General features: G+C 44.1%; 2 protein-coding genes across 3 annotated transcripts; one reads left to right on the top strand and one right to left on the bottom strand.

Annotated features, from left to right (window-relative positions):
• Positions 1-386: 386 nt before the first annotated feature.
• LOC119118611 (lens fiber major intrinsic protein-like) lies at positions 387-2,726 on the top strand. The gene is made up of 4 exons (XM_037245592.1): positions 387-1,074; positions 1,154-1,318; positions 1,389-1,469; positions 1,536-2,726. The coding sequence occupies exons 1-4, from the start codon at positions 715-717 to the stop codon at positions 1,719-1,721; spliced, it is 792 nt and encodes a 263-aa protein (XP_037101487.1). The 5' UTR covers positions 387-714; the 3' UTR covers positions 1,722-2,726.
• Positions 2,727-6,609: 3,883 nt separating this feature from the next.
• rbm38 (RNA binding motif protein 38) lies at positions 6,610-16,458 on the bottom strand. Of its 2 annotated transcripts, XM_037246187.1 has the most exons (5): positions 15,185-16,458; positions 14,834-15,036; positions 13,003-13,126; positions 11,742-11,802; positions 6,610-7,680 (listed from the first exon to the last, which is right to left on the bottom strand). In XM_037246187.1, exons 1-5 carry the CDS (start codon positions 15,225-15,227, stop codon positions 7,386-7,388), a joined length of 726 nt encoding a protein of 241 aa, XP_037102082.1. In that variant the 5' UTR covers positions 15,228-16,458; the 3' UTR covers positions 6,610-7,385. The 2 variants fall into 2 exon arrangements, with proteins under 2 accessions (XP_037102082.1, XP_037102083.1); XM_037246188.1 differs by having other exon boundaries at positions 14,834-16,458.
• Positions 16,459-16,498: the final 40 nt, after the last annotated feature.

The following is a 16,498-nucleotide window of genomic DNA, read 5'->3' as shown; positions in this document are numbered from 1 at the left end:
GCGCGTGCGTGTATGTGTGTGTCCGTCAGCGTTTGTGTCACAGTTATGATATGTCAACAGATTGACCTATGCCCCCCCCCCCCCCCACCCCAAGAGACACCTTCCACCTCTGGGCTCCAGCTGCTCTGCACTCAAGTTCATCCTTCTTTGGATGAAAAAAAAGCACTTTTGGTTGTGCCTTGCCGCTGATTTCAGAGAAGGTTTTCGTTCGACCGCTTTCAACAGGCCTCTTTTGAGTGTCGTGCAAAGGTGGTGGCGGGCAGCTGAAAGGTTACATTTGTTTGATTTGGGATGTCTATGGATGCCTCTCCCCTCCCTCCCTCAGCCCTACAGGGGGGATTATGGCGTCATTTGTTGGGGCCCCCGGAGGGTGTATTATAAAGCCCCTGTCTGGCCCTCTCCGCTCTGTCAGAGAGGCTAAAGGTTTACCGGACACCGTACCGGTCGATCTCCCAATCTCTCTGGAGTTGATGCCCACCGTCTCCTGATCCTACCTGAGATTTGTTGACCCGCACTCCCACTCCACTGACACCTATGCCTTTGAAACAGGTGGACACAGGTGGCAAACGAGCACAGCAAGGTCACACCGCTTGGTGAAGATCCCGTCGGTGGATTTTCTCAATTCTGGTCACAGCTGACTTTCAGAGGACTGAAAAAGTTGAACCTTTATTTGATTGCTGCCCAAGAGTTGTCTTCTACTGCTAAAGAGCAACCATGTGGGAGTTCCGGTCCATGAGTTTTTGGCGGGCGGTTTTTGCAGAGTTCTTCGGGACCATGTTCTTTGTATTTTTTGGTCTGGGCGCCGCCCTGCGCTGGACCACCGGGCCTCATCACATTCTACATGTGGCCTTGTGCTTCGGTTTGGCGGCCGCCACCCTCATCCAGTCCATCGGCCACATCAGCGGCGGTCACATTAACCCGGCTGTGACCTTCGCCTACCTGGTTGGGGCCCAGCTGTCCCTTTTCCGTGCTTTTTTCTACATTATCGCCCAGTGCCTCGGCGCCGTGGCCGGCGCTGCCGTGCTGTACGGGGTCACGCCTGGCAACATGAGGGGCAACCTGGCAATGAACACGGTAAGAAGCCACCGAGGAGTCGACTAATTGCATTTGAAGGGCGGGTAGATTAACAGAAAAAAAATCCACGTGTCCGCAGCTGCAACCTGGCATCAGTCTGGGAATGGCCACCACCGTGGAGGTGTTCCTCACCCTGCAGCTTGTGGTGTGCATCTTCGCTGTGACCGATGAGAGGAGAAACGGTCGCCTGGGTTCTGCCGCTCTATCCATCGGCTTCTCCATCACCATTGGACATCTCATGGGGGTGAGATGTGCAAAAACGCGGACACGAGGAGCTCGTGCGAGTGTGACCGCTGGGGTGCTTTGTGTTTCAGATGTACTACACAGGCGCCGGCATGAACCCCGCCAGGTCCTTCGCTCCGGCGGTCCTGTTGAGAAACTTTGTCAACCACTGGGTAACATCTCTGCCTCCTCATTTGCCGTTGTTCACAGTGCGTTCTAAAACATGCATGTTATTGCAGGTCTACTGGGTGGGACCCATAATTGGCGGTGCCATGGGAGCCCTCCTGTACGATTTCATCCTGTTTCCACGTATGAGGGGTCTCTCCGAGCGCCTGGCCACGTTGAAGGGCAGTCGACCCCCGGAGAGGGAGACCCAGCAGGACACCCGCGGGGAACCCATCGAGCTCAAGACGCAAGCCTTGTAAACCTGACCCCTCCCCCTGGCACCTGTTGACCCACCTGGGGCTGTCAAATGAGGGACAGGGCCCCTCCTCCACTGCGCACGAAAGCTAACAACGCGACAGTCTCCCCCTTCCAACTTCATACTCTGTATTCAGAAGTGGACTTTGTGTTAGTGATAAAAGGCAGGCCTGCATGTCTCCTCTCAGCCAGGCTTGCTTCTGTGATGGAGAGGCGCATGCAAACTTGGAGGGTGTTGCTGCTGGGGGGGTGAGGTGGGGGGGCAGTCAGGCTAGGATCAAAGATGACAGTGCAGGTGGTGGTGCAGAGCGTGGGTGGGCAAGACTCTGGGTTTGTGCTTCTTTCCAATTTAGGCCAGTGAAGACAGGCGTGGTTTCCTACATGCATTTCACATAATCTCCGGTGTAGTTTTTTTTCCATCGCTTTTTATTTTCTGCACTTCAGACACATGACGGTGATGTAAGATTACATTTGAATACAATTTTGCATTTTACAAAAGGCTACTTTTTATCTGTGTGTGTGAGAATTGTTGTGTGTGGGTGAATGTGAGTGTGTGTGTGTGTGTGTGGCCGCTTGTATATGCAGGTGTGCAAGTGTCTTTGCAGCTGTGCATGTGTGCGTGTGAGCGTGTGTGTGTGTTTGCTTGCTAGCGTGTGAGAGATGAAGATTGCCGATACAGTACCTCTTTTTTTCTCATTTTCATTGCAGCTCGACTGATTTTGTACCAATCACTATTCATTTATGTAAGCCCTTTTTCAGACAAGACACACATGGCTTCTGCGCACTGTGATATTTGTGATGGTATCCATTTTTACACAAACCCATCCATATGCATTGCCCCATCTTAACCAGCACAAAAGGAAATCTGAGAATTGGTAGAATTGGAAAGGTCTGTACGCTACAGACCAACAGTGCCAGCTTTACATTGAGTCTTTTGTTATTTGATCCTAACTGGGATTACAAACGTGTTTCAATAAACTTTCACTTATAATAAATATGCACATATTACATTTGTTGGGTCATTTTTCACCCCGTCATTTATCCATCTTTTGTTTTGCGGCAATAAACGCTTTTGGCCAGAAGATGGCGAAAGTGAATATCTCAATCCTGCACGGTGGCATCTTCAGAGGCTGCATTTGAAGGCAGATGACGTCATGAATGATACAAAACAAAGGCACTTTTTTGTGAGGGATATATAACATAAGTCACTTATGCGCAAGTCTTGAGTCATATAACTTGCAAGTCTCAAGAGACCTAAATTATTGTGGAAAAAGAAAGTCAAGTCAAGTCAGCACCAAAGGTTCTTAAAAATGCAAAAGTATTTATGTGTAAATACATAAGGTGGCGGAGCAAACCAATGGATCACACCCACTACCGAGGGGGCGGGGTGAAATCCAGTAGAGCTAGGTTTAGGGTTAGGGCTAGGGTTACATTTAGGGTTAGGGTTAGAGCTAGGGTTAGGATTAGAGCTAGGGTTAGGGCTAGGGTTAGAGCAGGGTTAGGGTTAGAGCTAGGGTTAGGGTTAAGGTTAACAATGTGCTGAAGCCAGGTTGAGATAGCCGGCTGGTTAGTGACACGGGCTTCTGACATGTAAGAACCTGGTTCGATCCCAGAGGTGGACATGTATTTGAATGTCCTTTTACAACTGAAGGCTCGCTTTGTACACACATATAAGTGTGCACAAATGCAAACAAGGTTTGGGACTACTAATCTATACCATTCGTGTGAGCTGCTCCATAAAACCATATATGTACCGTGCCTTCCTTGCGGTAAGTGTGAGGGTTCCATAGTGGTTAGTGCTCTGGACTCTCAACCCAGTGACCGGAGTTCAATTCCTGGTGTGACCTTTTCTCTTTTTTTTTTAACCTCGTGTAGTGTCCATGACGTGTACCTAATCACAGGCCACTTCATTAGGGACAAAGCACTTGGACACTCCATTAGGTACACCGCCATTTTCAAGTGTACCTAATAACAGGCCGCTTTATTAGGGAAATATCATGGTCAAAGGTCACAGGTGTAAAGCTCTAGTCCTTGGGGCCGCATTCCAACATGTTTTCCAAGGTCCCCTCGTTAAGTGCACCTGCGTGAAAAGTTTTAGCTCCCGCAGAACGTGAAATGACCAAAAACTTTTCACGCAGGTGTGTTTAACGAGGGTAACTCGGAAAACATATTGGAACGCGGCCCCTCGAGGACTGGAGGTCGACACCCCTGGTTTAAGTGAATAGTGCCACACCCGCCCTCACCCCCACTTTCTGATTGGCTGTTTGATCTGTGACATCACTTGGACACTCCATTAGGTACACCGCCATTTTCAAGTGTACCTAATAACAGGCCACTTTATTAGGGAAATATCATGGTCAAAGGTCACAGGTGTCAAGCTCTAGTCCTTGGGGCCGCATTCCAACATGTTTTCCAACATTCCCTCGTTAAGTGCACCTGCGTGAAAAGTTTTAGCTCCCGCAGAACGTGAAATGACCAAAAACTTTTCACGCAGGTGTGTTTAACGAGGGTAACTCGGAAAACATATTGGAACGCGGCCCCTCGAGGACTGGAGGTCGACACCCCTGGTTTAAGTGAATAGTGCCACACCCGCCCTCACCCCCACTTTCTGATTGGCTGTTTGATCTGTGACATCACTTGGACACTCCATTAGGTACACCGCCATTTTCAAGTGTACCTAATAACAGGCCAGTTCATTAGGGAAAAATCACAGCCAAAGCTGAACTGAAAGTGAAAAGTGCCACACCCGCCCTCACCCCCACCTCCTGATTGGCTGGTTGATCTGTGACGTCATTCGGACACTCCATTAGGTACACCACCATTTTCAGGTGTACCTAATAACTTTATGGATTTTTTTGTACGTGTCAAGAATGTGTATTTGACTACTTGCTCTTTATTTTGGGGGACACCAACACATATTACACAATGTAAAACACATATACATATTGTCATATTAAACAGTCAACCAATTGTCAGATTTTTGTTTTCATGCCCAAAAAAATAAAAACAAGGAATAAAACACCAGACAAGTTTTAACAGGTTTTAATGTTTATTAAAATACTGTTTTTATGTAATAATAATTTTTATGTTTTAATTGGCGAATATAAAAACAAGGAATAAAACACCAGACAAGTTTTAACATAAATGTTTATTAAAAATAATAATAATAATAATAAAAGTAAATTTCAAACCAGCAATCTAATGTGAAATTGCAGTAGATATATTGGATAACAATATTTAGGCGTATATATGCATATACGTTATTTAAAAACTACTATAAGTGTTATAAAATCAAGATAACCAAAAGAGAAGCATAATCTCCCCGTTGTTGCATAACGGTGCATCCCTTCATGCAATAAAGTTAGCCGTTAGTGAGTGGTTCTTTCTTTCCTTGGCAAATCGTAAATCTACATTCTGATTTACATAGTTCACGCCAGGAGGGAGACGCAACACGTTCACTGACTGATCCGTTGATGCACGGGAAGGAAGGCAGTTGACCCATTGACTCGATCGCGAACGGGAAAGTCAGGATTCGTTCCCTCACTTGAACGGGAAGTTACGTCATTTTCTACTTCGGTTTGTTTTACGGCGAGGTGGCACCAGCTTCAATGGGCATTACCGACACCTACTGGTTGAAGTCATATGAACTGAAAAAAGAATTCGTTCACTCGTTCACTGAAATGATTCGGTCTTTTGAACGAATCGTTCACTCACGACCCAACACTAGCACACACAGCACAGACAGAGCAGGCGATAAAAAGTGCAGTGGGACACCATGGGAAAATATTGAACAGATATTATAATAATATAATATTATAATTATAAATATTTTTTTTGTTTCGTTTTCTCTGTTAATAACATGGCGCAAAATGTTTTCTTCTCCCTAAGGGGGGCATCACAGAAAATAATTGAGAAGCACTGCTCTAAGGCAACAGCAGAGGTCACATTGATTTGCAGGTATGTAATTTGTTGTGAGTTCATGCATTGTGTAGGTTTTGTTCTTTGAACTAGGTGATGTTTTGTGCACCAGTCAAAAACTTCTGTCTTGAATTTGATTTTTTTTTAATTTTTCACTAAAGAGGGGTTCGGTGAATGCGAAATATGAAACTGGGGTTCGGTATCTCCAACAAGGTTAAGAACCACTGCCCTAACCCTAAACCTAACCCTAGCCCAACCCTCACACTGACCCTAACCACTATCCCCTAAATACTAAACCAACCCCACTAAGGGAGAATGTAATGTCTCTTCATCCACATTTTCCGAAGATCCATCCGTCCATCAGTCATTATCTGAACCGCTTATCCACATGAGGGTTGTGGGCGTGCTGGAGCTCATCCCAGCTGACTTTGGGCAGCCGCCGGTGGACAGCCTGAATTGGGTGACAGCCAATCGCAGGGCACACATAGATGAACAACCATTTGCACTCACAATCTTAAGGACAACTTAGGTGCCCAATTTTAGATTTGTAAAAAAAATATATATATATCTTTTGTTTTGCAGACCCTGTGAGATAATTTCGCCACCCTCCAATGCCTCCCCTAAGAAAAAAAATCCTAGCGCTGCCAATGGAGCAAGATGTGCAATTTATTCATCGTATCGCATACATTCAACCAAGTCATGCAAGTGTGAAAGCTGAACACACAAATTACCTGCAACTCCCACAAGTTGACAGAAAATGATCTTTCAACGCATGAGTGATCTTTTCCCTTTTGAATGTTTTCTTTCAACATATGTTTCATCCGGTTTCGAATCTGACCTTTACCTCCATGCCCATGGATCGATGAGTGTATAAAAGAAATGTGACTCATGCTTGCTTCCTCCAGCTCAACATCGTTCCACGCTGATACTGACCTCAATAACTTACACTAAGAAGAAATTGCGCTCAAGCCTTCATATCATAGGAAACATTGCTTTTATTTTGCATATTCTTACAAAGTACTTAAGATTACATATGGCTTCTTTTAAATAACAAAGGTGGCTCCATAGAAACAAGAGATGCCAATCCAGCTTCACTTAAGCATGAGTCCCATTCTAAAGCTGCCCGAAAAAAAAAAAAAACAACCAACTCTGATTACAACAATGAGCTGCAAGAGAAGCTCCGACCTGACACTGAGATGTATTGCATTGCTCCGCTCTCCTTTCGCAACAAAGCAATTTTGAGATCAAAATGCAACATTTCCATAGTTGGAACTCAACCACAAAAATCTTTCTTGTTCCAACCGGAACAAATCTCAAAAAGCATCCTGCTTCAGCCTCCCCCCATAAAAAAAAAGAGCATAAATCCAGTGTTGTCATGTCCAACCTAATTTAGCATAAGAACCGAAATATCACCTGAAGTCAGGAACTACATCAATATATGCAGGTAGGATAAACACAATAAAATGTTCGAATGGGTATCGGAGAATAGAGATGTTTTGATGAGCCCACCAAGTCAGATAAGTTTAAAGAGGTTAAAAAAAGGAATCATTGTGCTGCCTCTTTATGTGTTCTCCATCCTCTGGGCCCATTTATTCTCGTCCCGACCTGGACAGTACTAACATTCAGGTTGTATGAAGAAACAAAACAACACTTTTATGACTTATTACAACAAACATAAAAAAAAGTCAGGAGCGCTTTCAATAAGCCCTTTTCAATGACGCCACGTTGTACCGACCCATCGCCGGGGCTGCTCACTGAGCGCAGTAGTGCTGGTGCACAAGGTTGGGAATGGTGACCTGTGGGGTGGCAGGTAACGCGGAGATCATGGCCAGAGGCGAATAGGTGGCGGCGGACGGAGTCTGCGATGCGACCAGAGCGTGAGCTGACATTCCAGGTGAGAAGTTGTAGCTCAGGTAGGGCAGTGGCGACGGGCTGTACGGGTAGTGTTCCAATCCAGAGGGAGTGAAGCAGGGTGGGGCGATGCTGGACTGCAGTAGCAGGCTGGGCTGTAGGAACGTTGGAGGGTAGATGTAAGGATGAGCCAGCCTGGTGGGACAGAAGGGACATGATGGTTCGTTTAAAACAGAAACACAAGGGTCATTTCAATACATAGATTGGGAAAAACAGACACAAAGATTATCTAGAGCATAGGTGTCAAACTCAAGGCCCGGGGGCAGATATGGCCCGCCACACCATTTTATGTGGCCCACGAAGACAAATTGTTGATCGACTTCATGTGTCAATAAATTGCAAATTGTCTTCACTTTTGAAAGCTACAGATATCGCTAGCAATTCCTATTACCATTCATCTTTTTAAAATATTTGAACAGTTTTTACTAGTCTCTGATTTCAAAGTTAGTTATTTACCAGTTTGTTGTGTAGCTTATACTGTATGTAACATAAGGCGTCAACAGTTCTAAGGAAGGAAACTATGACTACAATGCGTCCCGCGACAAAAATGAGTTCTAGATTCTAGAGCGGCGATCTTGTGTAAAGAATTTCTTTCCAACTTGATCTGGGCCGACAAATGTGAATAGTAAACTTCTTAACTACAATCACAAATCTCACACAGTGTGAACACACAGTTCAGGGTGAGCACATCAAAACACACACTGCAAGTATTTTCTCAGTGTGTGGGGTCTCTCACTGAGGTGGGCGCAATCTAACAAAGCCAAGTATGGCAAATGGCATTATTTCATACGGTTCCTGCAACTTTACATCACAAACCTGATGCTAACCATAGCGGTGAGCAGTTGAAGAGTGCTGTTGCTTACCCCTAAACACACTCCGCCTGACATCAGGTGTGCAGTTGTGCACACAACAAATTGGGCCATCCGGCTGTGTACACAAAACACACACACACACACACACTCAGGCTTTTCACATTTCCACACACATCTGTCTTCGAAGTTAAGAGATACAAGATTCGACTCTGCGTATGTACCTGTTCATTAAAGACCATCGATTGCAACTAAATGAGTGGTTGTTTGTTGAAATGTGCTCGAAATGTGTTGTTTTCATTTGCCACTGAAAAGATCATGCGAGATATTTTCAAGCGCAAAGCTGTTTAGTCAAATATAGTCCAGAGGAGAGTTCGACGTTTGCAGTCTGCTAAAAATAGAATCGAATACAACTTTCTTATCACTGTTACAGGAACACTTGAAAGTATGGCACGTCACATTTTGAAGCGTTAATGTAAAATATATTTCATTCAACACTGTGCTTTACGGTGATGAGGTCGGAAATTTGATTGAAGTTTTTCAAAAATTCCATTTGAGTTCAAGGAACTTTCTGTACAATCTTGACTATGAAGGGGAGTTTGACATGGGTCTACAGGGTTCTCTCTTTTTAGAAGTGGCTTTGATAGACTGTATCAAATTCTAACATAGCAATTGAGTTGCTTCTTAGTGGTTAGGGTGTTGCGTCATTGTATCATTTTGGTGATTTGGGCTAATATTGGACTCCGATGATTGATTTTCTTCCGCCACTAAAATATAAAAAAAATCCAAGGCATTTATCTGTCGAGAACCGTCCTGGTCCTAATTGATTTGCAGGATTAGTAATCAACCTCAGTAAACTAAGCGTGAATACTATTGAGGTTCTTAATGATTTCAAGAAATTCTTGTCTAGTACTAACTTGTGGTTAAAATTACAAAGACATTATGTGTCATTGTATGCTAGTTGACTATACAGTTAAATGGCACCAGGGAGAAATGACCAAGTTGAGTTCCAGCACCTTGACGTCGTTTTGAGCTGAAGGCTCCTGTTGGTGACAGGAGGTGTTGAGCTGGAAAGTAGCGAGCGTATTGGACCTCTGGAGCTGCTTGCTGAGCACACACCTTCATCTCTGTTAACTGCAGCCTGGGGCCTACGTTACCCACATACCCATGTGCTTCATCAGAAAAATAAAAAAAGACAAGAAAAAAAATCCAAACAAGAAAAGCAAATGGTGCACCCCCCATCCCTCACCCCCTTGGCATCTCATGTCTCCTTGCTCGCGCAACGACTCTCCCGAAGCAGAAGCGCAGTGTCATTCTCGCGGCGCCGTGCCGCCCGCCGTCTGACTGATCCGATGCGACAGCCGCATCGTACGAGAGCGAGCGCTACGCCTCGCCTTTCGCCGACCCAGGCGACGTTGCTGGCTGTCAAACGCATATTTATACACATGATCAGTATTTGTGTTCTTTTTTTTTTTTAATGTACATCCGAGACAAGGACGTCTTAGTCACGTGCAGAAAAACCGAGCTTTGAAGACCATGCGAACAACAGGGTTTCACTTGTATGTATGATTGCGTATGCAGCTAATTGGCACAGCTGCATGGGTGGACGCTAAATTCTAACAGACCCACGAGAGCAGAATAACCTCCACAGACGGCATTCGGCCTCCTCTCTGTAGGTTTACTCCCTTCGAGTCAACTTCCTCTATACTCACACCCCAACGCAATAGGAAAGAGGTGGAGGGAAGTGATTAAAGGCAAAGGGAGGGGCGGGGGGTAGACCATTGGGACACCTTGGGGGAGAGAGGAGCAGGAGGAGAGGAGGAAGACGGTCAAGGTGAAGGATCAGCCGTCATATATCCCTCATGCCTTAAGACAGTCACGCTTTTAATAGTTCAGATGAGGGATGCGAGGAGAGTGAGTCAGGCAGAGGCAAACACACACACACACACACACACACACACACACACACACACACACACACACACACACACACACACACACACACACACAGAGCTTGGGGGGAGGGCAAGCGACAGAAGGGCCAACGTTCGACTTGGACACTCGTGCTGTCAACATGCAAATGAATTTGAAATTTCACTATGGGCTTCAAATTGAGAAAATGTCCATTACAGTTTCTTGACACAAAATATCACAAGGAGTTGAGAACATCATAGATTGAAACGCCTGCAAACCATGAAGAGGGATGGGGCGGGAAAAAAGACAGCATCATCAGTCATTTCCGCCAAGTTACACAACTAAATGACACTCCGTTCATTCAACGATAGCTAAACTGAGCATATTGAGGGCTCTACAATTTGTGATAGATAGCACTGAACAATTTATCATTTTGAGAAAATTGGGGGAAAATCGTGATCCATGGTGTCAGGCTTTGTGCAAAAATTGCGACTCGCTCTTTGAAGAGAATGTCCGTCTTAGAATTTCAATCAATTCATCATCACTCATTCATGGATTCATCTGGGTCAGTGTCAACGCCCTCGTCACTCCTTCAGAAATTGAAGACTGCAAAATTAATAACACTCGCAGCAATTGAGGTTTTTAATGGACTTTTTTGTAGCCTTGGGATGAGAGCTTGGCATCTCGAAGCGGTGCAGCCCGCTAACGTTCTGCATGTACTGTAAAGACTATTGCAAGGTCTCACGGCATCTTTGCGCTTTCTGGAACTGCTCTGGCAATGAATCAGATTTCTTGTTTCACTGAGTCATTGGTGTTTTCTTGGGGATGTGGAGGCTGAACTTGTGTAATACAGACACCGTTCAGTCTAAGGGCAAACCAAGTCCGACAGTCGGCCGACGTGCTGCACCCCATGCCAGATGTCACATACAGAGGCCTTTCCACCTCTGATCGTGATCGCGAGGCGGTCCCCATTTTGCAGCAGTCAAATTTACATCATCCGCAAATAGTGTGCAAATAGGCTATGTTCACTCCCACAACGGCGCATATGCCCACCAAAAGAAACAACTCCACCCTTGCAGGCATTCACTGCATTTTGTGCCAGACGTAAGAGTACATATTGGGTTGAGGTCAGGGTATTGTGTTCCTTCATAACATTCTCATCCCAAACTTCACTCATCTTGCCTTTAGCTGTATTTTCACCGACTAGTTATAAATAAAGAGTGAATCGATTAGAAACTGTGCATTTGTGTGTGTGTGTGTGTGTGTGTGTGTGTGTGTGTGTGTGTGTGTGTGTGTGTGTGTGTGTGTGTGTGTGTGTGTGTGCACAACAGTCTAAGTGGCTTGCTGCCTCAGTGAAGCCCAAGTCAACCATGAGTGAAATCCAGAACCCAGTGTGTCGTGTGTTTAATAGACCAGAGGAAGCCAAAGTCAACCTCACAAATAGAAACATTGACTGATATCAGTCAGCCTTACCCGTAGTGCCTTTGAGCCCATGCAGGATGAACTTGCTGGACGGGAACCCCGGCAGAGAGACCTGCAGAAATGAGAGGCGGCGGTGAGACAAGGACTAGCCTCTCTCTCTTGCTGCTTGTTCACATGGCAAGCGAGTATAGAAGAATATTGCTGACTGACTGCCAGTCCCTTGACACGCGACGTCTGTGACCTCGCTGCCTTCAAGGTTCATCAGGAATGAGCCGAGGCTGAGTAAGACTTCTCTTCATTCCTCCAGACATTTGGCCCTCTTTTGTGGCTCACCCCCCCACACTACTTTCTCATCTCTTTTGTTCAAACGTACACTACATAGCAGTCTTTCTTTTAGGTTGCACAAAGAGGGAACAGACGTGCTCTTATTTCTTCCCATCTCGCCGCACTCACACACAAATAATACCAAGCGCTGCCATCTCCCATCAGCAGCACGCTTGCATGCGTCACAGCGCGGGCCAGCCCGCGAGGACACGCACTCAGTGGTAGTTGGCTGTTTGTCAGTCGCACCTACACGAAAGCGGGGAGCTCCAAAGGGGGCTGTCAAGGTTTGGTGTGCAGCAGGACGTTGTTTGGAAAACGCAAAGCATGTGCTGTGGTGGTTCACACTGAAAATGCCCGGCGGCACGCAAGCTGTGCATGAACCCGAGTGGAAAACGTACCGACAACAAAGACTGGATGAATGGTGGTGATGAATATTTTACAGCACCAGCTTGACTTTTCGCTGCATTTTTTGGGGAAATAAGTGCCTTCATTTCATGGAAATTGTGTCCTTAAATTCCAGAACCAGTTTAAAACTGAAAGATGCGAGTTTTGTTATTTAGGAAGGCAAACAAAGTGGTATCGAATTTTCCTAAAAAAATAAAATAAAACTAACATTAGAAATAACAAAAACTAAACAAAGCGTGTTCCAAAAAATAAACAACCATCAAAAGCTAACGAAAACTATTCAAACTTAATGAATTAAAAAACCATAGCAAAAACAAAATAACAAACCAAATATAATGAAAAATCCCAAACTATGATAAGCCCGTTATCTAATGAATGCAGCTGGAAGTAAGTATACGTCTTCATAGGAAACATTTATTTAAACATTAATACGCAGCGAAACATGAAGATAAAAGCACAAATTCCAGAGAAATCCCAAAGCACAGAATGTTGATAAAGTTTTTGTTACTGGATTACTATCCAGCCCTGTGCCAGGCAGAAAGGAAGTTTAGCAGGGATGTGATTATCGGGAAAACACACTTACTTGTGTGTGAGCCGCGTGGCTTGGCTCCCAAATACGCCAAGTTGACGTTAGCTTTCCTGCCGTCGATGATGGGGTTAGCATCCTTGCACGCCTGCTCTGCGGCCGCGCCATCCGCCATGGTCACCTGTTGACAAAACATCCCGCAGGTCAGCTCCAAAAGCAAACCAGGGTTGGAATAGTTTGGGATTTCTACATACATACTAGTTTGTTTTTATTTCTTTTTGACTTTTCTTTTCCAATATTCTGGATTCTCAAATGTTTGTTTGGCTTGAAAGTTGTTAGTTGACAAACACCCAAAGCAAAGGAATTTTTCATAAAAAAATTGTTGTACTTAGTTTTATCAATGGCATTTATTTCATCAACAAAAACATGTTTTAATTTTGGTCTCTTTTGTTAACTATAATAACCTTCGTATGTATCCCCACCCGCCTCTTTTGTGCTCTTCCATGGGCGGCCTGCAGGAAACTGATGTCCTTGTCTTTCCTCTAAAAAAAGACTATGGTTGACAAAAATAGACGAGGAGGCACAAAAACGTGCATTGAGATGCTTCAGCTGCTTTTCAACAGCATGTTAAATTAGCGTAGGCTGCTACAGTACGTGGGAGGGTTTTTTTCCCCGGATTGGGATGAGCAACTGGAATCTACCTTGAGGGAGTGAGTTTGAGGAGTGGGCAGATAGCGTGGGAAGGGGAGCTTTGAGTGTTTTGAGCTCAAGGTCAAGACACGCAAGCGCAAATAGATGTTCAGCGTGAAGTTTTTCTGCAAAGTGGTGGAGGACGGTAAACTGAGATCTGCTGGAGTTCACAAAGGATGAAATACGCATGCTGTAGCTCGGTAGAAGTCTCGCTCACACGCACCCACAGCACAGCGCCTTGGCAATGTGGGCGGGCAAAATGAAACTAAAGCCACATTTCTACCAAAACAGAAGGGGAAGGAAACCTACAGTTTGTGGGCAGTAGTTCGCCTGCATTTACTAGCCCACCATTCAAAAGTGAAAGTTGTGACCAAGTCCCGGCTGATTTTGCATAATCATATAATAATTTACTGATATTATCAGAAAAAGGCAGATTTACTTGGCTAAAACTACGATAGTTCTAGTTAAATTAGTTTTGTGATCAAGCTGATAACTCATTTTATTTGAATGTCAAGCAATTTTTTACCTGTTTAAGCTAATTGAAATGCCACCTAAAAAACAGTGCATATTTTTAAAAATGAAAAACCAAACTGAATAGTTAAAAAAATGTAATTAAACACCACAAGATGACATAAAAAATAAACAATTCTAATTACTGTATGCACTGTAGTATTTAAGTGTTGAATGTGTGTTTTTAGGGGGCGCGGCCTAGTTGATGATGTCAGACAGGCATCAAAGTGTTTTGGCCGTGAGCTGTGGTCGAGAGCAGCTTCTTGTGAGTGTCCTCATTTAAAGACAAAGAAAAGAGTTTGACTGACAACAGCGGCTCTCCTTGCCTACATGCGAACACCTCAGTTGTTCAATTTCCCTGGATTCACTTCACTTGAGGTGCAGTTTGTGAGCTTTGCTTTTATGTGTCAATGCTCCTAAAGTGACATTTGAACCATACCAAATGGAGAACCTCCACATCTCGCGTGATGTCATGCATGATGGAGAATGGTGACCCTCAGTTCATCAAAGCACCAAAGGCTTTGGGGCAAGTGAGCAAATAATTAATGACACATTTATTCAAAATAAGTCGATAGGCATGTGACTGGCACCAGCACATGCGGCGGAATGGCAGTCGACATTAATATTAAAGGCACCAAAGAAGACTTAAAAGATTGAATTGTGCAGAAATAGACGATGGTATACTTACGAAACCGTATCCTCGTGACTTGCCCGTGTGTTTGTCAGTGATCACCACTGCCTCGACGACATCCCCGAAAGTCTCGAAATATTTCAGAAGTGAAGCGTCGCCGGAATGATACGGCAAGCCGCCGACAAAAATCTTCGTGTGAGTCGTGTCTTTCTCCACGGCACCGGGATTCATTGTTTCCACGGGAACCCCGACCAACTGCCCTAAGAACAGCGGGGAACTCATTTGTGGGGAATTAAAACGTAAACAAAAATAAAGAAGAAAAAGGAGATTGGGAGGGGGAAAAAACGCACGCAACCACAACAAGAGGTTACAGTAACGGAGGCATGACCAAAACAAATGAACACACACCGCTTCGCGATGACAAGTGCGAAGTGCTGGAGCGGAGCCTCATCTGCTGTTCCGGATGGGGGGTCGGTTTAACCAGCAAAGAGAGAAGGCGGGCTCATGTGCGCGTGCAGTCCAATGGACTCGCCGTGCGTCTAAAAGACTGGTAAAAGTACAACTATTGATTAAACTCCTTGGCTTATTTTCTGTTAAGCACTCCTAGGAAGAAATAAATCTTTCACGCACGCCCAACTCTCTGCCGCGACTTTTTTAATTCTATAAAATACACTTCTGTATAATGTTGTATCCTCAACATTAAATAAAACAAGCAAAATTGAATTTATGACAAAGGAGAACTTTAATAAGATTATTTCTTAATCCCTCTCTGCCATTGTTGAATATTTTTCCATGGTTTTGCTAAAGAGTTTGTTCACTGAACTTTATATTTATATCTTGTGCTCTCTAGTGTGTGCGCGCATACTTGGTGGAAAGAAAACCTTCACCTCGACTGGTACCTAACTACGCACTCTGATGTTGACAGCGCCACTGCAACCTACTGTAGTGGATGTGAAATGACACTTTCTTCTTTCAATCCATCCATTTTAGGTCCACAATTATTTGAATGGACACTCAGAAGTTGTTGCTTACATGTTGGTCGCTATGATGCCGTCCGAGCAACAAAAAAAGTAAGTTTGCAAACGTTTTTTTACCTTTGTCTTTCAACTTCAAAGTAATGATAAACGTGAGTAAAAAAGAAAGCAGAGACATACGGTTTAAATATAAATTTGTATTTACAACAATATTAACATCAAGAACAAGGTAAGAAAAAAAAAAGGAAATGTACATCCTGTAATAAGCTGTATCCCACATTATGTTTGTCTTCTCTCTCTCTAAGAGGAGTTTCTTCTGTGTAAATCCAAATGTTGTTTGAATATTTTTTAATTTGGGCTGTGAGGAAAACAATGTTTCAAATTCTTCCGCTTTACTACATCTCAAATCTCTTGTAAAGCAACAGCACCACAATTTGGGCCGGAAGAAAAGTAAAATTGTTAAGAAAAGAAGACAAGTACGTACCAAAACTAGATTAATTTCCACAATTTGTTTTAGGGGGGGGGGGGGATATAATACAGTTTATGCAATTATATTCAACATCATAGGCGCGACAAGAAAAGCCCACGAATACGATCTAGTTCAGGAAGTGTCTCTAAGCGATGCAAAACGACAAACAAAAACTCTTTGGATTGAGCACATCTTCATAAGTAGATTCCTAAAACAGAAGCTTCACATGAAATATATATATATATATATATATATATATATATATATATATATATATAT

Source organism: Syngnathus acus, chromosome 2 (assembly GCF_901709675.1).
Source record: "Syngnathus acus chromosome 2, fSynAcu1.2, whole genome shotgun sequence".
NCBI lineage: Eukaryota > Metazoa > Chordata > Actinopteri > Syngnathiformes > Syngnathidae > Syngnathus > Syngnathus acus.
The sequence above is the reverse complement of the archived record's forward strand: the minus strand, read 5'-3'. Positions and strand labels throughout refer to the sequence as shown.

Coding starts and splice junctions, on each gene's coding strand:
- LOC119118611 (XM_037245592.1), top strand. CDS start 715: ATGTGGGAGTTCCGGTCCATGAGTTTTTGGCGGGCGGTTTTTGCAGAG. Junction 1,075..1,153: donor GCAACCTGGCAATGAACACG/GTAAGAAGCCAC, acceptor ACGTGTCCGCAG/CTGCAACCTGGCATCAGTCT. Junction 1,319..1,388: donor CCATTGGACATCTCATGGGG/GTGAGATGTGCA, acceptor TTTGTGTTTCAG/ATGTACTACACAGGCGCCGG.
- rbm38 (XM_037246187.1), bottom strand. CDS start 15,227: ATGAGGCTCCGCTCCAGCACTTCGCACTTGTCATCGCGAAGCG. Junction 13,127..14,833: donor AGTCACGAGGATACGGTTTC/GTAAGTATACCA, acceptor TTTTGTCAACAG/GTGACCATGGCGGATGGCGC. Junction 7,681..11,741: donor TGGGCTCAAAGGCACTACGG/GTAAGGCTGACT, acceptor CTGTCCCACCAG/GCTGGCTCATCCTTACATCT.